The sequence below is a fragment of the Hippoglossus hippoglossus genome, chromosome 20 (assembly GCF_009819705.1).
Source record: "Hippoglossus hippoglossus isolate fHipHip1 chromosome 20, fHipHip1.pri, whole genome shotgun sequence".
Taxonomy (NCBI): Eukaryota; Metazoa; Chordata; class Actinopteri; order Pleuronectiformes; family Pleuronectidae; genus Hippoglossus; species Hippoglossus hippoglossus.
The window spans coordinates 4,356,192-4,379,938 of record NC_047170.1 but is presented as its reverse complement, the minus strand read 5'-3'; the positions used below and the strand labels follow the sequence as shown (position 1 = coordinate 4,379,938).

At 43.0% G+C, this 23,747-nt stretch overlaps 1 protein-coding gene across 4 annotated transcripts in view; it reads right to left on the bottom strand.

Annotated features, from left to right (window-relative positions):
* mpp7a (membrane protein, palmitoylated 7a (MAGUK p55 subfamily member 7)) overlaps positions 1-23,747 on the bottom strand; it is a 150,429-nt gene that overhangs the window by 78,218 nt on the left and 48,464 nt on the right. For all 4 annotated transcript variants that reach the window (XM_034571932.1, XM_034571933.1, XM_034571934.1 and 1 more), the window contains exons 2-3: positions 23,035-23,203; positions 9,254-9,372 (exon numbers count right to left, since the gene is read on the bottom strand). In XM_034571932.1, coding sequence (XP_034427823.1) covers positions 9,254-9,372; positions 23,035-23,071 — 156 coding nt within the window. In that variant the 5' untranslated portion in view covers positions 23,072-23,203. The remainder of the gene's footprint in view (positions 1-9,253; positions 9,373-23,034; positions 23,204-23,747) is intronic.

Genomic DNA, 23,747 nt, shown 5'->3' with positions numbered 1-23,747 from the left:
CATACACACATGTACACACACACAGATGGAGCAGTGACAATTTGCCACAAAAAATCTTTCAATGGGACAGAGGAGACACGAAGAGCAGTTTGTTTGCTGTCACATTGAGAGAAGCTGCAGATGCTGTTTGCAATTAAAACATCTGTCGAAAGATTGTTAAACAAGCTTTTTCCGACTCACTACACAAAAGATGTTTTAGCTAGACATCATTCTACAGTAGCAGCTCTGTGGATATTGTGAATGCAAGACGGAGTCGGGTACATGCTGTGAGATTACATAATCACAGGATGGGATCTGTCCCTTTTAATCATATTCCCTCGGAAATGTCTTTCAGTATTTTTGGCCCTCGGCTGATTAACAAAGAAAAATGTAACATGTGTAGATGAGTTCATTTCCAGCTTTTTTATTATTTTTTTTTTTTTTAGAGCTGTCATCTGTTTTTAATGATGCTCAGAGAAAACCAAATCCTAAAATCCAAATGCTGATGTCATTCAAAACACAATACAAATAGATAGATAATGTCAGCATTCCATTGACACTTATTTGACTTTCTGGTCAGAAAAATGCAACAGGACTGTCAAATGTCTGTGCACATGCATGACCGTCCCTGGCCATCAAAATTCGATTGGCTCTGAACGAGCTGCCATTTCAGCTCAACTTATCCAGACAGACTGCGGTGATAAATCACGGCCTGTTAGAACAGTGTCTCGGCCAAAAGAGCAGCCGTGTTTCAAGGTCAGCTTAGAGGTTCAAATCCCTGTGTAAAGCCGACATTACTCGGCTATAAAACATGGTGCATTAGGCGTGTCATGGAGGTAATCTGTTGAAGGCCTGAGGGAGGCTGATGGTTGCTCAGCTTAGCTGTAGACCGCAAAAAGCTGTGACTTGAAGACCGTAGAACAAGACAGCTTCGATGTGAGGTTAGACAGATGATGGCAAACAGAGAACGCTGGAGAGGAACAGAAACTTGCCCAACAGTTGTGATAAGGCTGCGGACAGAGATAAAAACTGGAATAGCTTGGAGTGGTTCTAACACATGAGTACAATCTGTTTTAACTGGTGTGGAGTTACACTTTTGTCAGTGTGTTCCATGTTTTATGGCATCAAATGTAAGACTGACACTGGCAATTCTCGGAAATGTTCATCCTCATCTGTTTCATTTCACATAGCCACGTCACATTTGAACATCTCTAGTGTTCCTGAAGTCTCAACAACTCCACCCTGTGCTCTGACTCCTTCTGTCTGTTCTTCTACAGCAGAAGGCCGTAAGAGGACAGGCAGGCAGCTCAGGTTACTTCATCTGTCTTGATTATCTTTGTAAGAAAACAGATGAAATAAATGAGACAGGATACCAGGGTCTTCAGTGCGCCAACAAACCACAGTACTAGTGACATCTGCTTAGGTAGTTGTTGCTCCACCACCTCAACTTACTTAGTTACTCTGGAATTTCTCCTCTGCTCTATGAGCAAATGCACAATTGAAATGCTTTTATTTGCACTTCAGGACACTTTCCAAGTGCCTGTCCATGACGCAGTAATGTATTTTAAAGTCATTACCCTGCTTTTTTGCATAGCGCGTTCTCTGTCCTCTTGATGAGGCAGCACAGTCCTGGCAAACAGCAGAAGTGGCCTGGTGGAATTTAAAACAGCAAGAGGCAGTGTACTTCAGCCAAGGATGGCTTAGCTTAAACTGGAGCGCAACTCCTGGACACGCAGCCCAATCAAAGACTGGGATTCTGGAGCTCCTCTGATGAGAAATGTAGTGAAACTTCAGTGTAAACCAAGGGAGCAGAGTAAGGCTCAAAATGCTCAAAACTGAAGGCATGTTCCCCGAAGCACAGGCTGGGTAAAGATGAATGAATGTGCACCTTCACTGAGCTTAAAAAAAAACAGGTTACAATAGGAACAGTGTGCGCCCAGTCTCCACAGAGGCCTCAGACCAAGTTGTGTTTGCTTCCAGAAATACCCTGTGTTTTTAAAGTACACACAGCAATACATGAGGAGGAAAAAAAGCATATGAAGAAAAACACAAATCTGGGAAAGAATTGATGTGAAAAAAATGGGAATCGACTGAAACAAAAACATAACATTCATCCATCTTCATCTTCAACTCCAACCACTGCCAAGGATCAAGGTTCAGGTTAAGGGTCAGACACCTTGGAGACCTTTCAAGAGACTTTTAGTCAAATTAAACCAGACTGTGTTTATGTTCTTTTCGTGATAATGCAAGAAAGAAGAACAATGACTGTCTCGAGCCTCGATTGTCAACGTGGAGGTATAGCTAAGAAAAAAAAAACATGCCTAACGTACACTAATCCAGACACACTGAAGCGAGCGGAATCTGGCACAGAGAGAGGGAGAGAGCGTGCAAGAGAGCGAAAGCTTGATAGATGGAGAGGTTTGCTGATGGAAGGAGAAGGAGAGGTCTGGAGATCACAGGGCTGGATAGTGTTTCTCTTTGTGAGTCCTGCAAGTAGGCTCAAGGCCTCTGGTTAATGTCCACTACCCAGAAAACTTAATGTCGGACCAGTTAGGGCTGACACTCGTTCTCCCACTCCTGTCTCTACATCTCCCCACTGGAGCAGATCCAGTATCAAGCCTCCATTAATCCACCTGGATCTGATATTTTGGTCTGATCCAGAACACATTTTCAAGCCATCCCGGGCCTGGTGGACTAGACCAATTGAGGGAGACAGGAACAAAGAGACGTGCAGGGTTTCAACTGGAATAGTTGTGAGGTGATATGTTTACTCAAGAAGCATAAGAAGAGAAGTGTAGATTTGCTTTCTCTCCTGTCGTAGTGAGTCACTTTGCAAAGTCTTGGCTTTAGCCCTGGCAGGATGGCATGAGGTCCAGGACATTGTGCTGCGGTTTGTGAACAATCCTGTAAATGACTGAGTGCTACCCTCCATCAGTCTGATGAGGGCACAATGGGCCATTCCTCCGACCTAACGTTTATGGCAACTAAAACTAGAATCAGCCCAGTGTCATCGAAGGGTTGACGCTGTTAGAAAATGACAGCAAAGTTTACACAAGGGGAGACAATTAAACAATATGTCCTCATGGATCTACCATCTCAGTTACCTTGTGTTGTTTTCTGTGGCGTTTGATACAAAAATGTACTCTTTAGAATTAGAAATATAAACAGCACGCAAATAACTTCAGCCAGTTTCTGTCAATACGATTTGAATCATAAATGCTTGTCCTGGACAATCAGTATAAAACCCTTAGGAGGCACTTAAGAGAAGCCAACTTAAAGTCCTCTTGTGCTGGAATGGGTTCCAACCCACAATAATGCATTGAGCTGCAAGATTTAGATTAATTCAATAGTTGAAAAACAAAAAACTTAACTACTGAAATACTTTCCCTCAATATTCTAGTAAAACTAGGTTTTAGATGGGGGCGGAGTCACCAGCATATTGCAGGGACGTCATACAGAGTCATACCATTCACACCTATGGACAATTTAGAGTCTCCTGTGTTTGGACTGTAGAGACAGAGAGACCCAGGTCGAACAGGGATTCTTACCAAATATTTTGTGCTGACCCTCCTTTGTCTTTCATACAAATAATTGACTTTGTTGACTGTTGGTGGAAAGAAACAAAGCAATTTGAAGATGTTACTTTGGGCTGTGCAGACCAAGGGTTTCATCAATTAATGAAGAAAATAATCAGCAGATTAATTGGTGGAATGAAAACATTAATTGGTTGCAGCCTTACAATTGATTAATAGAGAAAGTGATGATTAGTTTTTTGTCCACTGACATTGCAGAGCAACAAATTCACAAAAACAAATCCAGCACCTTGTCATCACCCAGACCCCCAGCAGAGGTCTGGTGTCTGAGCTCATCTGTTGGTGTTGTGGAAAAAGGCCTAGAGAATGGGGGGGGGGGGGGGGGAGGAGGAGAGGAGAGGAGAGGAGAGGAGAGAAGAGAAGAGAAGAGAAGAGAAGAGAAGAGGAGAGGAGAGGAGAGAGAGAGAGAGAGAGAGAGAGACTCCAGGGTAGCTGGCCAATAGTCATGACAATGGTATCATTTAGTGTGGGATGCATGTCGTCCGCTCTCGGCCTCAGAGCGGCCCCTGACACACCTCCATAGACACCATGTATAGTCACACATACAAACAAAGACCTTGAGACATGTAGAATCTCTACTGCATATACATTTGTTCAGACCATCTTTAAAAGCTCCAGATGAGCCTATGATGTATTTAGACAGTTCCTGGGCCATTAGGGATCTATAAATACACCATATGGCATCATGAACCTCATTTTCCATATTTTGTGTATGGCGCAGACGTTCCATGTCCGATTACGATTGGCTTTGTATTGTGTAGACCTTCTGGTTTCACTTTGAGTCCTTTTTTTAAAAGAATAGAAAATCGGGGTCAACCAAAGTGACCTGGAATAATGGTTGAGGGATCACTCCAGAGATTTTCCTTGATTACCAATACAGACATTTGATTGACAGAATGAGGACTGGTGGACCAGTAGGCCTCTCCTCATTTTTACTGTCCCCCTCAGTGCTCCAGACATGGTTCGAGTCAATGAGCTTTAAGTAGTGGGCAAAAGGCCAATCTGCAGCCAGTATGCTGAAGAGTTCCCCTTCTCTTTCCTCTATCCTTGACAAGCTAGCCCTTTTTCTTCATCCTATGTCTATTCATCTAACTCTTCTGGCTCAATTCAGACACGCTTGTTTGCGGACACTGAGTATAATCTTTTGATTTCATGCTGCAGTCAATCATTAAACTCCTATGAAAACCACACAAAACACTGCAAGGCAGGGAATTTATTTCGGTTTTTATGTGAGGTTTGGAAATCATAAATTACCACCCAGTTTGTGTCAAAAAGAATATTTTCTTGCAACAAATGGCAAGTTGAATCACCGTAACCAAAGTCTGCACAACGTTCTTTCACTGCCTGCCAAAAGCCCTAATCTTTTTCAATTAAAATATAAGAAACTAAAGTAAGTTGACAAACTAATTTGCTTGGGGAACTAGATGAAAATGAAGGGTATTTCTTTTTTAGGATGGAAGCTCCCTTCTCCAAAGGAACCTCCTTTTGCTCGCTCCCACTGAGGGCTCCTGTTCCCTGAAATAACAAATACAGACCCCAGAGGTGACCACATGCGGGCCGTGCTGACCACAAATAATATTAGTGGATCTATTAGGTGATGTAAGTTTATAGGGTGAGTCCTGTACCAGACAATTAAGTATGTTTTATTTCTGCATTAAGTGCATGTGGCTTAAACAACTCACAGAAGCTACTGCAGCAGGGTGAGAAGTTTGAAACAATTTATTTTATATGATCTTCATTTGTAATGGGGACCAGGAGCAAGGTATGTTCTGAGGTGTGGAAAGAATAAGGTAAGTGCCCAAAGGGCATGTCTAGGGTTTCTGTCATGGAGCTGAATTGTTGGACATTACAGGGTGAGTCATAAAACTTGGAGGTGTACCTGGAGCTTGAGCCAGTTATTCATGGGATACAGAGTCTGTTACTCAAGGAATACAGTCCAGTTTGTCTGAAAACAAGCTTGTTCATCAAAAATAGCTGTAACTTTCCGCTTGGTATAAGTGTCAGCGGCAGCACCTTTCCATGTCATTAAAGGCCTGTAGCAATGAAGAGCAAACTGGCAAAGCCACATCAATATCGCTGTGTAACAATGTAAGTGTGCCAAGCCTATTAGCCACTAACAGAAGCGGATTTAAGGGAAAACAGACTGACCACAAAATGAGGGATCTCTGGGACTGGCTAAAGGCCTGCTGACAGAAATTTGGTCTTAAAGGAGAGCCCCACCTGAGGCAGGTGGAAATTGAATATATTTCCTGTGGCTTTTTCTGGAGTAGGAACTTGGCAGTGGAACAGTGAGTGGAATTTATAGAAAGCGCACTTGAGTAAGTCCCTTAATTGAAAGGAGGCGTCATTAGCTATGCTGGCTGCAGTCTACACCCCAGCATTCACATTTCATGTCAAATGTACCGACAAGTCTACAAAATTATGGTGACCCCACAAGCCCAAGAGGCCATGAAGAAAAAGATTATATTAGAGACAATTTGTTTAATCTCTGTGACATAATCTGGTTATATGTGGGACATGAGAGGTTGTCCCAACCATCCAGTGGGGGCAGGGGAGGAGAGACAGAAATGTCCTAAGTATGGTTTAAGTCTTTTTGTGGGTCTTAATCCTCTCTTCTTTCTTCTTGTTCTGTCTCTTTTTCCCATATCTGACGCCTCCTTCTCAGGTTCCTCTTTCTCCCTCTAGACAGACTGACCAGTAACTGATGCTTCATAATTACCCAGGTGAGGTCTGAGTGTTTCCATATGGGAGACCTGAGTTGCGAAGCCTGTCAGATTAACATGATGTGTGTGTGTTTTCTCTCTGCTGTTCGGCCTTTCTCAAAGTATCCCATTCACAGCCTTGTGGAATAAAAGGTGGAATCTGTGGAGATTCAGAGGTTGGGTTTTAGAGGAAGGGGACAGTTATGGCTTTATTAATGGGGTGCCACTGACGTAAGCCATGTTGACCTGAATGTTGCATCTTGAGTGCTGGTCTCCGCTGTAAGGTGAGATGGTTGTTCTGTACTTCTGTGTGATTCAAAGTCCATGCGTCTGTCCATTTGGCTCACTGGGTGACAGGCTGGCTCATGTCTCAGTACCAAGTCGAAAGCAGAGGAAACATATATTTCTGCTTGTCTGGAGTGGAGCATTTTCCATTTATGCCTCCACATTAACAATAAGAGATGCTAAAAGCAGCTCAGGTTCTCTACACTGAAAAAAGTAATAATAAGAAAATGGGTAGAAAGGGCTCATTCTAGTGAGGAATCAATGTGGCTCTTTGATGTTACACTGATGTATTTGATCATTTAATGGCTGTGCTAACTTTACTGTATTGGGTGCACTTATTCTGTCACAGTGGTAAGAGTGAATTGGGTCACATTAGCTTAGACCTTGACTAATACTTAACTTACTGAATTGCATTGACATAGATCCCAAAAAGAGAGCCACTCAACATCTAGCTGGCACATGAACAAAGAGGTAATCAGATTTCATAGTGGCAATCAACCCTTCTTTCATGCATACACCCAAAGTAGTGACTAACAGTTTTTGACATCCATCCATCCGCCACTTATTAGAAGCACACGATTGGAAGCCAGTCTCTCCCTCTCCCTGCCTACTATCTTAGGCTCCACCTGGGGAATCCCAAGACATTCCTAAATCAGGTGGGATTTCTAATACCTTGTGATTTTCATATGCCCTTGGGTCTCCACCCAGCTGGACGTGCCTGGAATACCTCTACTGGGTGGCATTCAGGGAACATAGGATTGAGATTGAGCCTGAACAACATCAACTGGTTCCTTTCAGTTCCAGCTTGTCCACCATGTTTTGAGAAGTGAGCCAACACTACAAAAACAACCAATTTTGATTGCTTGCATCCGCAATCTGATTATTTAGGTCACTGCACAAACTTCAAAAATGGAAATCCAGAGCTTCCCCTTCATGCTTAGCTTCCTCCATGAGCCCCGTGGTCCATCTGATGGAGAATATTGGAGAGGGACATTTTCTGCTTAGCTGACAACACAAGGGGGGGATTTTTAAAGCAATTAATACAAAGCTTTCTCTGCTTTGGAGTCTACAAGGTTATGCTTTTCTTGACTAAACAACACCTGAACTCTCTGCCCTTTAGGTTCCTCTCGAAAGATTAGTCAGGTATAATCAGGGGTGGTTAGAGGGCGAAGAGACGTCTGGGAGCTCCACCCTCATGCCTGGCCAAATATCACAGAAATATAATGCCACCTTCATTAGCATCATTCCATCTGCCCCACACTACGCAGTGTTTTCTTTGGGGCCAGCAAGAATGAGAGCCCAAACATACGCAGGCCCTGCCCATCATTATCCATGTTCAAGATGCCTTATTCTTTGGCCATCCATAACAACCCAGGCATAAAATGAAACCCGTCTGGTTTCCTCAGCTCCCGACATTAGGGTTTTACTTCAGCGCCTGAGGTATACCATAATTCAGACACTTTCACATGCTCACATTTGCGCCTTACAATCCTGGATCCTGAACAAACACGCTTGCAAAGAAAAGATTGCTTTAAAGAGAGGGGATGAAAATTGTGTTGAATTTTCCTCAGTTGTCTTTGTGACATCATTTTCTTGGCTGCAGAGGAACAGAGACCACCAAACGAGGAAATATATCACGCCAGCACGTGAAAGACATGTTGGGCGTTCTTTCAAAAAATGGCAACCATATACTAAACACTGGCAAACACAGCTCTAACATCTAGATTTGTGTTTGTAAATTGACTAATAAAGTAATCTCAGTTAAATAGAGAAACAGTTGTAGCAGTTATTATATGTATTTACAGTTTGAATAGTGACTGAAAAACAAGCTGGTTTAGAGTTTAAAAAAAAGCACGTTTCCTTTCCAAAAGCAAGAGGCTGAGAAGGAGATTGGCCGCAGATTGCAGAGAATCCCCAGTGAAGATGAGGTTAGGGCAGACAGACAGAATGTGTTACATTCATTACCCTTGTCTGTCTGCGAGAATATAAAGATATCAAGTGTGCTCATCTTCTCCCCAAACTCTGCAGCTATCTAATTTAACAGGCAATAACTCAACCGCAAGCCCATTCGTGCTGGCAGAGGGACAGTTAGAAGATCTGGGTGGGTAGGGTGGAATGACAATAAACTTCATATTGTATGAATGAGGCTGGAGAGAAGGATTTTGAATACAGCAGTGTTGAACAAAGGTTTGTTTTATATTCTAATAACAGAGGTCTGTCTCAGGGATGGGGTGTCATGGGAGAGGGGGGGTTTGGGTTCGGTCCCGACCCACAAGAAAGGAAGGATGTGACGATGAAGGTGGGTAAGGCAGACAGCATTCGAGAGAGATGAAAGATTCAAGAAGAGGAGAATTACTAGTGAGGGGATTTCTAATTGAATTTAAATAATCATGATTATGAAACTGTTGCTCCTCCAATTCTTAATGTAAGATTATATGATGGTTTGAATAAAATAACATTTTCTATAATGGTAGACATGAAAATTGCTTGTTTGATAGTGTTTGGTTGCTTTAATAAAGAACTGAAGTTCCTCAACCATCTTATGAAGTAGCTCTATGGCAACCACAGTGTCCTAGGAAGACCAACGTGGCTTTAAAAAATGGACAAAAAACACTCTTAAAGCAGTAGAGAAAAATAACTGTTCCATTGTACTGAAAAAGAAAGAAGTGGTTTTTTTTGGTGGTGTTGTTTTACCTTGACCAGCGAGTGGAGGCTCCTCTCCCCGAACATGTCCTGGAGGAAGGTGTTGTCCTCTGGGCGGCTGACATGGGGCTGCAGCTGGGAGGGCAAAGCTGCCAGCAGCTCATACAGGCCTAAAGGAAGGGGGAAGAGGAAACAGATAGTCGGCATGGCAGTGGGAGGTTTAAATGCATGCATGCAGTCTCACACACAGACACACAGAAAACAGATGCATAGAAACAGATGTTCAAACAGCTCCAGTTTACTGATACATAAAAGAAGTAGTGTAAGTGAGCAGGAATGCATACACTGTAACCTTGGACACATTGGAGACAGACACATAAGGAAATGTGTATACAGGCAAATAAATGGCATTACTAAGGCTTTTAGTCACACACTGATGAGATGCCCTGTCATTTTTATCTGTGGATGCTCTCTTTGTTTGTGCATCTGTGGAAGAGAGCTATAAGCTTCTTTCAGCAGAAATAAAAAACTGGATTTTTGCTCCTCAGGTGGCAAAAGGAAATACGAGAGGCACTACCACATTTCCTCCACTCTCTACTTCTCACTATTGTCCTGGCATTTTCTGTTGTTTGAGGAACACTGCTCTCCCCGGTAAGAAACAGCTCCAAAAACTCCATGTCAAAAAAAAAATCTACGTTTTGATCAGTGTAATAAAACAGATGGCACACAGGCTTCAGGAGGCTTCCCATACAACACATCTTCGATGCCTGTGAGCAATCACTTCTTTGGAGTGAATGCATGTGTGTTTGCCAAACTGGAGGTTTGGAAGAGATACTCCAGGTAAATTGACTATGTGGCTGCTGTGCTGTGGGTATGTCACGTATTTGTATATGTATAAATGTTTGTTTTATATAAAAAGCTTAAAATGGAATTGAAACGTTTGCACTTAAAAGAAGTGAATTCAAAATTAAGTGAAGTGAACAGAATTGGCTGACGTCATGAGCTTGCAGGGACAGCAGACTTCTATCCAGGCCTTTATTTGGACTCTATACAGGTCATCATCCAGTGACAGTGACAGAAACAGGGCGCATGGACCAGCAAGCCCATAGCTGAATCTGAATCCCCTCAAAACAACAATTGCCTCCAAGGCCTTTTGGGGTTTACTAACCCGACTTATAAAAAGTAGGAATATTTCAAATTCAATTTAAAGAGAAACAGACTGGGGAGCTGATGGTTTCAAGATTAGGCTGAGGGGAGGTGAAGCACTCAGTGGGAGAGAGCAGAAAACCAGCGAGTGAGTGGGGTTCCTTCCAAACACAACAGACTCCTGGAGCGAAAACTGATGGAGAGCAGTAGCAGATACTTGTTTGCTGTTCTGTTCTGGTCTTCAGCGTGGCTGTGATTCCACTAAACCAGGAGATACATTAAAGGTCAGGCCCGTGCTTAGTGCAACAAAGTTGGATTATGTGCATCAAAAGGCCTCTTTACTAATGCACCAGAAAATCCCCCCCAGATTCAAACTTCTCAGACAGAGCCACACAACGCTCGAAACCCCTTTGAACCAACACCGATCATGTGAGAAAAATCTAAACACGTTCACGGTGGAGCCATCGAAACATCAAAACAAACTCGAGCGGCTTGGCTACCTCTCTGAGGGCGTCTTTCATCAGAGGTCAGAGCTGAGGAGAGGAAAGAGAGGGAAGAAAAAACACACCACAAGTGCAACTCAAGTAATTCATAGCTGAGAATGATTGATTGAAAACACTGGTTGATATCGTTGGCTGATTGAATGACTGACTGAACTGGCAGCGGCCGGCCGACTGGGTTAAAGCAAGTGTGCGCTGGCAGCTCAGGAGGTTTGGCAAGAGTGTGATGGCTGACTAACTTAGCTCATGTCATGCACTGCTGCGGCTGCTGGCCAGTCAGAGAGATGGAGAGTCACGTGCCACTCTCTCAACCCTCTGCTTTCCATTTGCAGGTGATTTGGGGTTTGATATCTTTGAGCACACACACAGGATATATCAAGATATCCGGACCTGTTCTCCAGCTCACAAAAAAGACTCTGTGTCGTGTTAGCGCTTCACGCCTCACTGCTAAAAAGGAAAGTAAAAGCCACTGAAGACGAGAGAGATTTTACATACATGTGCAGCAGTCTTATTAAAGCAACCCCTGTGGTTTTTACGCAAGCTAAGTGTGCGATATTGTCCCTGCTATACAATCATCCGCTGCTCGGTTCTGTCATCCTCATCACCGCTAACTTTCAAGCTAAAACAAGCCGGTCTAAGGGCCGCCGGCCCCTTCAATCATTTACAACTCGGAACTCCCAGCAGAACATCTCACATTATGTATTAAAGACGTGATTTAAAGAGACAGATGAGAGGATGAGGTGAGGGGTTTAGAAAGGGCAGTGAGAGTGGGGGGAAGAGATATGGTAATGTCATTACTATTGGCAGAGCTGAGATACAGGTAGGAGGGGATGAAGGGAACAAGGGAGGGAAGGAGAGAGTGAGATCCCCAAAGCGTGATCCTCCCCAGGTGCAAAGTCTCCCCTCCTGTCTACACTATCAAACATTCAATACTTTATTCCTTCTGACACCAATTCCTCCTTGGCCATACTGCGAAGAACTTAAGATGCTGTATGAATGGTGCCAATGGCACATTATGGGAAATACATTGACTCCATTAGCTAATCAGAAATAATAACATAATGGTGGGATGGGATAAAAGACACGGTCTGGGGTCAGTGTGTCAAGATGAACCCAGTGACCCTCAGAAATCCCAGTTTCAAACAACAACAGAAAAAGCTGTAGAGGAGCCAAGAGCTAAACAAGGACTCTGCAAAGCTGAAATTAAATACAAGATTGTATGGGTGGACAAGCGAAGAAAAGAAATGGAAGCAGAAAGAGGGAGAGGAAGGGAGCCAAAAAAACAACCACAGTGGTCACTGTGTGTAGACACTATAAAAAGTGAAGAGAAATAAATCTGCGGCCAGATGTATGGAAACATGCATAGATGTGCAACATCAGTAACCGTGTCCGGGCACAGACAATGAGACAAAATGAGAGAGGGGGAAAGAATAAGAAGAAAGCAATTTGACCGACTCTGCACCGCTAAAGGGTGGACCAGCTTCTTGCTTTCAGGGCTGGTCTGGCTGCATTTGATTTGTTTTGGCCAGACTACTCCGGACCCTCTCGTGCGGCGGCTGCATGTAGTGGACCTGGCAGCGCCTTGTAGTGGAATACTACGTTGTGTTGTGGCTAGCGCTGGACCAGCCCAGAGGTCCTGGAGACCAGCACGATGTTGCACACGTTGGCCGAAAAGAGTCTTCAGAGAAACCGGAGAGGCCAGGGCCTCCGAACGCTTCCCGTACAGAGGAAGTGACCACTTTAACTGCCAAACAGCACTTCCCCTCTCACGCCCACACCTCCACAGTGGTTAAAGAAAATAACAGTGTTTTTCATGGATCCCTTTTATGTAAAACACACACACACACACACAAAAAATCCCAGACAATGAAATGCATTAAACATGATACGAATCAAATTGCTAGTCACATAGGTCAACAACCTCAGGGGTTTTACTACAGCAGTACAAGATGAGGAAATTACAGGGACTAATCTAACAACACAGAGTTTAAATGGCTGTAAAATATGACCCTCACCGTGACATTGAAACTACACAATTGTTTACTTATACACTCAGTAGAGGAACACTAGCAGGCTGCTGTGAGACAAATCAGTCTGCTCCTGACTTTAATTGTTGGTCTGTACAGCACCAATGCTGAGGGACCTCACTTCTGACTTGTAACCGACACACATAAAGACAAACTGTCTGTCTGTCTGCCGAAAATGAACTTGTTCAAATGCAGGAAATGAACGTTGCGTTTTACACCCCCACTGCACTTATTCCCAGGTGCTGAATGAGTTATTGACCTCCCCCATATATAATGTTCATGGGGCTCACCAGACTGCAAAGGCAAGAGCATTGTGACAACATGTGGGAGTTTTCTTAGGCTTCGTTCACACTAATGCGTTTTCATGTTAAAAGTGTTTTGAAATGAAAACAATCCAGTCCAGTCGAGCATTTTAGCCGAGTTTCAGAGGGAATCGTCGTCTATGACAGATGACAAATGCATATTCACGTACACTGGGCATGAGTGTGCCAAGGTAAACGGGATACAGAAGGCAGATCTTCGACTCTGCAGTTGGTTGGTTAGTTACAGAAGATACTACAGACAAGTAACAGCTATGGTGAAAAGTCATCAGGCATTTCTTTGCTTGGAACTGTTACTGACGAGAAGTGTTACCAACTCTCGTAATTTGTTCAAGAATTCCATTCAATGAGGCTGGATAAACGAGGCTGATGGAGTTGGTTTTCCACAGGAAAATGGTCACATGATAGGTTTGTGATGAATCAGGAAAGAATACGTTGTGGTTGATGTGACAGAATCAAGAAGCAAGCGTGAGTGACTGTGTCACCGTTCTGTCCGTTTAGACTGAAACGCAGAGTTTTCAAACTAAAATGGGGCGAGAGATTTATCCAACAGGCTCCGTTTTAGAGTCTTTGGAGTAGTGTGGATACCAGATGTAAACAAAGCAAAAATGATGTGTTTTAAAACTACAATGTACTAGTCCAACTACACCGATGGGTCCGTTGCCAATGCATTTGTTTGTGTGTGTGAGTATGTGTGTTTGTCACTTTGAAAGCCCCGGGCCCATTTGCATTCATGCTGCTAAAAGAATGGGGCCTCGTGCATCCGAGACCACCTCCGAATGTGGTCTGAGTGATCGGATCTCAAATATGTACTGCATCACTTGAAGCATATGTTACCAGGGCCACAGAGGGTCATTTGTGGAGAAAAATGGTGGCAGATAGAGGTGTCGCGACAGTGGAGCCTGATGTTTCTTTTAACTCCTCATTCTACATTTGATAGAAGGGCGAAGGCTACCTCAAGCATAACAAAACAAGACAAAGGCAGAAAGGAGAGAGAAAAACACAACATCTGAGATACACATTGACATAAATAACATCTGATTAAAGTGTATGTGCAGACAGGAGAAGAGTGATGACACTAAAAACAGAAGGAACTCTTTCCATATGCACGAAATAACAATTACAGTGATGATGATTCCTGCATTTAAGCAAACAGGATTTCTCTCAGAAGGGAGAAGCTGTAGACAGACTGTGGGTGGGAAGACAGATTTCAGTCAGGCGGCAACGTAAGGAGAAGTGTTTAGGGCCCGTTGTTCACAGCCAACGCTGGACAGGACAGAATATCAGTCCACTGCCCCCATGCAGCATCTGATCTGTCCTGAAGACGACCTGTGCAGGACCATTTTTCAAACTTTCTCTTTACTAAAGGAGATGACAGGAGCATGGAACACCAGCTGCAACATCAAATGTCTGGATAAAGTGACTATTTGACTGGTGTGGCATCAACCTCTAGACGTTAAATTATATAGTATTACAAGATATATCAGCTGAGCAGATGCTGGGATTTTTAAACATAGTTTGTAATGGTCAAGCAGCATTCTGCTTGGAAAACAACACTGGGAGACGGTGGGAGAGCGTGGAGAGACGCAACATATAAAGCTGGCCCGGGAACTCATCAGCAGGAGTCTGCGTTCCATTCAAGCCCACAATCCTCCCATTACCAGCTCCAACGACCAAACCACTTCCCCACATTAAAAAAGGTCAGGGGACAGAGCCCTCCAAGATCATCTTCAATGATATTACAGAGTCACGGTCCCTGAGTAACTCCATCATTTGAGAGGAAAAAAAGAGCAAGTACATTTTGCAAGATGTTAGTTAGGCCTCCACAGCATGGAAAAATGAATTAAAGTACTATGGGCCAGTCCAGGTGCAATCAAGCGTCACTCCAATCATACATCAGTTGTTTCACCGCCACTCGCTGAACTCTGAATATCTTTTCAGGGCCTACAAGGAATCTGTGGCCTTTGCTGAGATCATGTCTCATTCTGGGAAGTAAAAAGAATCCAGGTTGCAAGAGCTTAACGAAGTTGCATTTCGGAGCCAGGACAGGCCAAGCCTTTCAAAACGGATTTTCAATACGCCATTGAATATCACGGTCCTCACCCGTACTCTGCTCCACGCTTCGTTACACCTTCCTTGTTCAAAGGGCTGTCGACACATTGAAAACAGATCTCAGGACAAAAGGACAAGTCCAATCAACTCAATTGAACACATATAACCTGCATCCACCACCTGAGGAGCCAGTAGTATTTCAGCTACGACAGTTTTAACAATCACACTGGAGACTTGTGAAGCTTGAGCAGAAGCACCTGCAGCAGGACTAGAACGAAGTAACATAAATGGAACTGGGTATCTTGCCGGAGTTGTTAAACTGCCCTCTTACAACACTTCTCAAAATCTGGCAAAGGATATATAATGTAAGGACGGAAAGAAACGAACATGAACAAAAAAAAAAAGACGAAGGTCAGGAATACCTGGCGAGACAAAAATATAATGACATTGTTAAAGCCAGATACATGAAAGTTCCTGTGTACACTGGGGTGTGCATGCCCAGTGTACGTGATGTGTGTTTTCAGCCATGTTAGTAAGGATGGGGATTAAAATTGATAATGAGCCAAAACGCTTGGACAGAGATTGTTTTTGTTTGAAAACGCCAATACATAGACGTATGGAATGGATGTAGCCAAAGTGGAGATGGATACTTGGATAGAAGGTCCTGAAATTTGCAGGAAGGCTCATCCAGAACTTCTTTTACTTATATTCTCTCTAACATGGCAGACAAAAAACAGCAGCCGCAACAAACCAGCCAGATGCAAATGACCTGCCACCTCTGCTTACTGTGGCAATAGAACTGCAATAGACATTCTGGAAGAGGACTGCATGTTCTGTCCAAAGCTGTGGCCAGCGTCTCACTTCTAACAAGTCTTCCAGGGATATATCAGAGGCAGACATACCAATCCACCTAAAAGCCTTCGTTCTGATCATACATTAATAGGAGCACTTGTGAAAATCTGTGCTAAAACCTTACACTAAATCTTTCTGTCTCGATCTCAAAGGTGCAGACTATTACTCAACATCCCATTCCTTGGTTGTCAAACAGAGCACATGGGCTGTAAAGCTGTTTTCAGGTTCTTTCTAATGCAAGTGTGCATGTCCTGCCCACCACTGACCGATTTAGTACCCTGTATGCTTTGGACGAGAGCTGTTGAAGATGTCATTCCACCTCAAAGAGAAGGAATTCTTTGTATTCAAACAAATAAAAGCTATCATTCCACTCTCAGTCACACTCAGTTTCTTTCTTTTACATCTGCTTCCCTTGACAGTGTTTTTATTTTTTTGGTAAAACGATGTGGAAATTTTAGTTCTGATGTAACTGGAAACAGGGAGCTCTTCCAGTGGCAACAAATCCTTGTGTTTCGGTACTGTATCACCGCAGCACACAGCCGGCTACTGGCCAGGGACCACGACAAATGGCTGGAAGCTCCCAGAGGAACTGCCACCCCCAACCCCGGCACAGACAAAAGTCCTCCCCCGGCCCTCCCCAATGTCTCCCATGAGTTGAAACCAGCCACGGCCAGATGCTCGGGATTCTTGACATCAGGACGGAAAAATTTACTGTCGACCTTGACAGAGAAAAAAACAATATGGCCATATCCTTATCATATTGCTCATATTATTCAGAGACTTGTGTGTTTTAATGTGAGCATTTTTCCTATATAAGAGCATGTATGTGTGGGAGCAATAACACAATGAAGTGACACAGTGCTCCGCCATAGGAATATCTGCATCTCATTACCCAGTATCATTATATAGCCATCACCTTCTCCAACGGGGGGTGTTCAAGATTGGACAGAATAAGATGGCTGGAATCGCTCATCTATCGTTCTCGCACAAACATGCACAGATGCTGCCAGTAAGTTATTAGTGTATCTGGTAAAAGAGTTGTCCCATTGAAAGATTTCCATGTGCAGTCTTTTCATGCGTGTGTGTCGGCCACCTCCTCCGCAGCTGTGTGCACGGCCGAACCACCACCCTTATCATTAAATGCTGTGTGGGGACTGTAAACCTTGATAGAACATGCAGGTACGGCTTGGAATAACACAGTTAACTTTAATAAGGTTAATAAAAGGGCATCGGGGTCTTTAGAAGGGACAGTTTGAGAGTGTCGCTGCACGGCTTTAAGTGGGCGCATGATTTAAGGGGCACCACGTAGTGACAGTAATGGCACATTGGGGAAAGCGTGTCACTAAACTGTTAGCATTATGTAGCTCTAAGTGATTTTTGTGGGACATCACGACATATAATTTATCATAGCAATGAATGTCTCTTTCACTGAATCAACCAGATAAAAGAAAGAAACACACTGTTGACCTATATTTCTGGTATATTCATAGAAAGTTATCTAAAGTAAATATACATTTTAATAGATAATTATCTGGACGTTATAACCTAATCAAGGCTGACTTATATATATATTTTAGAGAATATGATAACATTATAAAATGGTTAACAGTGGTTAACATAGCTGCCTCAAAGCAAGAAAGTTCTCCGTTTGAATAGGTGCACAAGGGCCCAGCCTCCACCCCTCATTGATAAACAAATACAACTAATGGATGGATGGAATGGGTGAATATATGAAAAATATATATATGACAAAATAGTCTGTATTTATAAGCGGCACAGCTGCCAGGGGCAATTTGGGGCTCAGTATCTTGCGTCAGGACACTTTGGCACAAAGACTGGGGGAGCCTGGCATCACACAGCCAACTTTCTGCTTAGTAGACAACCCGCTCTCGCTGCTGAGCCACAGCCACCGCAATACGACATGATATGGTACAATATGATATGGCATTAACAAACATTTTGGATCCCTTACAACTGTGACCAAATTAACAGGACATTTGAAATAAATTCCCTGTGCTCTCTGATGAACAACCTGTACAGTGGATTCATGGTTTGTGAATTATCTCAAACATATCTAAATTTATATTCTGATGTTGATATAGCTGTGATAAACTGATAACATTGGCAGAAATATTGTCCCTGCACTACTGTAAATATCATTATGTTTGTATGCAGTCAAGAGCAATATAAGCAAATCTTAGACTCATCTGAAACACACACAGGTACAGGTCAGGTAAGATTTATGTCAAATTTTTGTTCCAATTTCTCCAGCTCTAAATCGCCTCTATCCCCCCATGCAACGTCTCCCCCACAACCGAACCACTCGACCAAAAGACTGCAGTCACATAACTCCAGAAACAGGTCAGAAAATGGGGCCAAAAGGAGCAAACACCCACTCTCACATCAGGGGGCTTACTGACCTCTTAATGGCATAAACCAGATGCTGCTGAGAAAAGGAGGAAGCTCCTCATCTGCAGACGGTGAGCTGACGTTACCATAAAAGCCAATACTACAAGACAGCCTGTATAAATACTGACATACTGTGTATGCAGTGAATGCTGTCATTGATTTCTGTACGACAGCGATGATAAACATTGCCAAGTCATTTTCCATATGTTAATTTTGAAATGAAACAACACTGAAATTCAACATCCGTTCCCTTTTTCGAGATCAGTTATTGTCTTTTATTGCATCTTTTTGGCATGAGGGCCTCTCTTTGTCATTGAGGTTGATCGGCCATCCTGTGATAAAAAAAACACACAGTGCAAAATAAATTAAAACTTGAAACTTAACCTTGGAGCTAATGGAGTTCGGAAGGGAGATTGATGGTGTGTCGCAGACAGAGGAGTGGGCCGGTCGTGTCCATGTGAGGATGAAATAAACTGACATGAGCCGAGCCAAACTGAGCGGAGGCGGAACAGTTATCTGTCCCTGACTGAGCCCACAACAAAAGTCCATCAGCGTTGAACAGGAGGAGGAATGACTAAACCCCAGCTGCAGGACAGACGCGCATGTGTGGAGAAGTGTTCAGATTAATTCATCTGTGCAGAGGTTTGATTTATCGTCTGAACATCGCTGCGAAGAACCCCTCACCATTATCAGCCCTGTGACGTGTTTGCACAGTTAGAAACTAATTTTCTCTTTCTTCTTGGCCTCCTTGTTAGAATATGAATTAATGCGTATTGGATCCTCAGAATAGCAGCCAAGAAAATGTCACATCAAAACCACAACCTCTTAAAAGCATGGGGCAGGGTTTTCTAGCAGCTGAAGGATGGAGAGTAGAGGTTGGACTCACTCAGACAGAATGTTTCAAACACCAAGAGCGGGGCCAGCATCATCAACTAGAAAACCTGCTACTAATGTGCTTCCAAGGCATTAATAAAAAAAACATCAAAGTCAGAAGAGTCCACAGCAAACCCAATCACTACCACGGCATCTCCAGCAGTCCCCACGGTCATATTTAAAGGTCACTTTTTCCAATCTTTCATCGTTTTTCAAGCTTGTTTTTACACTATTTGGTTTCATTTATTAGACTCCAATTCATACAAGGGCCTGCTGTTTACTTGGGCTAAGACAGAGAGAGAGAGACAGACGGGAGACAGAGGGATGGTATGATCTCACATGTGCCCTTCATTTATCTGCCCATGTGTTTGCTTTCTAAACACTCCAATAATTAACCTTTTCATAAGATCCACACACACTCACCTATTCTCCTGCCCAAATCTGGTGATGGAATAGGAGATCTGCTACTAAAAGATAGTTATATTAATGATAATATTTTCCCCCATTATGTTAAACGTCTCAGCACGGTGCTTCATCGTCTGTGTGTGTATGTGTAGGGACGCTGGTGTTGAAGGGTCTGGAGATGGCAGAGCTGCTAAAGAAAAGAATCTAAGCTTCTGGTGAGATGCTGTAATGTCTGTGTAATTACTGGCAGCCACTATATGTGGAGGAGTTATTGTTTGTCTCTGGATTTACGCTTGTCTGCTGACGTATTGCTGCAAACACGCCAAAGCTCCATTACTTCTAAAGGTTCCTGCTGTAGCGGATGTGAAAGACCTCTAAAATGTACATATATTGTTGTAGATAAAAGGATATACGCATGTTTACTTATCCAAGGAATTCACAACACTGCATGACACTAGAATGACGGTTTCAAAGTCAACACAGTAAATCTGCCACCATAGTATTCTGTAAATCAACAGGAGCACAAATAGTTTGACACGTTAATAAATCCAATGTTTAGTATCATTTTACAAATGTTTTTCTCAGCCTGCCTCATGCCTCAACTATGTCTGATATTTTTGCTAAATCCTTTCCCATTCATAAAACTGTAATCAATCTGAGGTTTCTAGTTTCCAAAAACAATTCTATATTTGTTTTTAAATAGATATTTTATAATTTTGTGGGTGCTTAAAATCCTTTATTGTGGCAATGCCCAGTAGTCAAGTCATTCGGAGACAGAAGTCATTAACTTGTTTTTCTTTGTTTTCACCCCGTCCATTTGTTTGTCGGTTGCTTTGTCTGTTTGTTTGCAAGCAAGATAACATACAAACTACTGGACGGATTTCTATGACACATGGTGGCAGGATGTGATCAGGAGAGAACCCATTACATTTAGGTGCGGATGCAGATCAGGGGGCAGATCCAGGATTTTTTTTTTTTCACTTTCTTTAACATTGCAACATTTTTGTTGATTTTCTCAGAAAACAATTCATGGATCTCGATGAAACAAATCCAACATTTTCAGGGGACTGATGTGAGTGTATGTAATTTGGTGCAGATCCAAATAAACCGTGGATCTAATGAATTTTTATGTGGCATTTTAAGGGGATTGTTGGGCCTTAATGGAGGTAAGCACTCTGCTGAGTGCCACTCTAGTTTTGTATTAAAAATCTCTCTTTTTTGCATTATTTTTCCTCTCCTATGCCTCTTTGTTTTTTGTTTTTATCAACTGCAAAGATTTTTGATGTTTGTTGTTTTTGTTTGTTCTTTGGTGGGTTATGTTACGGTGAGTTATATTTTCTTACTGATGTACAGGGATGCACAGCGATTGTCCAAAAGAGTAAACTGAAGAAAAAGATACTGTTTCAGTGGAAAACCCATAAACCTATCTATTTTTTAAAATATATTCTTACTTGGACAGGAAATCTTGATATGGCGTAATGGATATTAATCGTAGTCCAAGGAATATTTGGGATCGAGTTACATATTACCAAAATAGCATTTAAATCTGGAAGACTCTTTTTTTGTCCTAGACCATATCTGAGATAACTTCAGTCTGGTTCATCTTACTGGTCAGGTAAACCCTATTATTTCTGATGGATAATCTGGTAAATATGAGGTTTAATCCCTCTGATCTGACAGAGAACAGATGTTGCTGAAAGGCTAGTGTTTTATAGGACACTACAAATGCATCACTCTTTTCCATCATTCCTGGTGGAACTTTACTCTTAAATCCACAACATTATTTTAATACCAAGTGTAATACTTCCAGGACCCTGTGTAAACGTTGGTACAATTCTGGCTCTTCCCAGTGCCAGGCCAGCCACAGGTATTCGTGAGTTCACCAGGCCTGCAGATCAGTGACCTAACGTTCATTCATAATGTTCATCATGTTTCACCTGCGCACACAACTTCACAGGACCATCAAGGGGGAAGCAGAGGAGATGGGCCAGAGGAGTCTTTACGTGTTTTATTTGGAAACCTGAGCCCGTGCCGGTAATTGCCCAAAATGACTCTAATCGTAATTGACGGTCTGGCTTTCTACTTTGTCTGCGCAAATTTCCAGGACGACGGGGGCTACAGTAACTCTGTTAAAAGTCTGGACACAGTAACGCACACACTCTTTATCCATCAGAGCAGGACTTTATGTCTGTCCTCCTTTTGTCCTTTCTGTGCTTGCCCTTGTGCATCTGTGTGTGCACGATGGTGCAGCCGGCCATTAAGCCCGACTGAGAGAAGGAGAGTATTCCTGAGGGGAGAGGTGGTGATTTCTGGCAGCTGTCTCAGCGTTGACAAGCTTTGACGTGTTCCTCCGTCTGACATCACACGCTCATTCGCACACACTCCAAGACGGAGTACAGGATGCACACCTTGATGTTATTTTGCTCTATGGTGTTGGATTGTAAATCTGAAACTGTGTGTTTTTCAATTTTGCAGGGCAAAAAATAGAGTAAGATGAAATTTACAGTTTTAGAAATTCTAAAGCAGCCTTAGGGAAGATGTGAGTGATTGATTTCTAATTTTATATCAAATTAAACACAAAGTGGTAGGCACACCTTATCTGACTGATATCTGAAGATATTATGATTCATTGTAAGGGCTCATTTAAGCTTTCTTTACGGGTGAAAAGAGATCAGTCCATTTCAAACGATGTATCCGTCACTGCCGACTTACTTCCATTCATTCTTTATATTAGCATGTTTTTCCACTGGAGGGAAATGGAGAGTGGAGAGTTTCTGACAAAAAGCATGGCGGCGGTGGAGGAGGTTCTGCACCCAGCTGTTCTACCGTACCTTTTTGTCCCTGTGTTCAGGCGAAGTAACATCATGTAGACGCCTGTAGTTCCTTACCAAGTTGCAACGCCTCTCCTTAAAAAGTCGCCTTTGCTGAAGTTACTCCCTCGTGTCCAATGGTCATTTCGCTTGAACTATTGGCTACGCTGCCCTGCACGATTTCCAGTGGTACCGCTCTGTTTCATCGATATCCATGAGCTTTCAGAAGACGTGCGCGAAAGCAGAGTACATTTCCATACATGTATCTAACGAGCATAAATGAGCCTTCAGGCCATGTTCGTTTTAATGGATGTAAAAGTGTGATTTACAGTACAAAAATACTTAAGCAATTTTAGCTGGAAGCACATTTTACTGGTTTTGTGTTATGTGCAGAAAAACTTGAATTACAGCTTGTGTTCCTGGCCGAGGGGTATGTACCTGGCTCGTGGCCGGCTCCGGTGGCCAGGGCAGGCATGGCTCCTGCCGGCTACTTCCTTCTTCCCCTCAGGCTGTGGAAAATGACAGCAGGGCGTCAGAGTAGTGGGCTTCTCAACAGCTTTCCCCCGGGAGTAGCTGGATGTGAGGACAGGATTTATGCCATGGAGCCCTGCAAGAGAACAAGATTTTAGAGGCTACTTGTCAAATGGCAGAAAGGCCGCACACACGTGTGTCAGTCAGCTCCAGGTTGTGCGTGTCTATGTTTGAGTGTGTGTTATGGGGAAGTGTAGCCATGGTTATGAATATCTCCCATATGAGCAAATACTGTATATGAATTTGTGTGCAGGTGAACCAACAATGGACAGTGAATGATTCACTGAGAGAGAGAGTGTGTGTTTTGACAGTACATTCACAGTTGGCTCTGGGTGTTTACAACCCAACACTTCTTTTCCCAAGCTGATGAACATCATGCTTTGTACATGAGCCAAACTAAACACGCACTCAGACACACATGCAACACGCACCCGCAGCTATCCCACACTTTATTCTGCTTCCAGCGGAAACAAGGGGAACTTTATCCACCGAGGGGAAAGTAAGCATCTGAAAGCAACAGACCTGTGAAAAATCAAGCAGGCGTGGAAAAGCATCGCTTCGTAAATAACGGCGCTCAACTGGAAAGCCAGATAGAGCAGGAACAGGAAGAGAGGGGACGT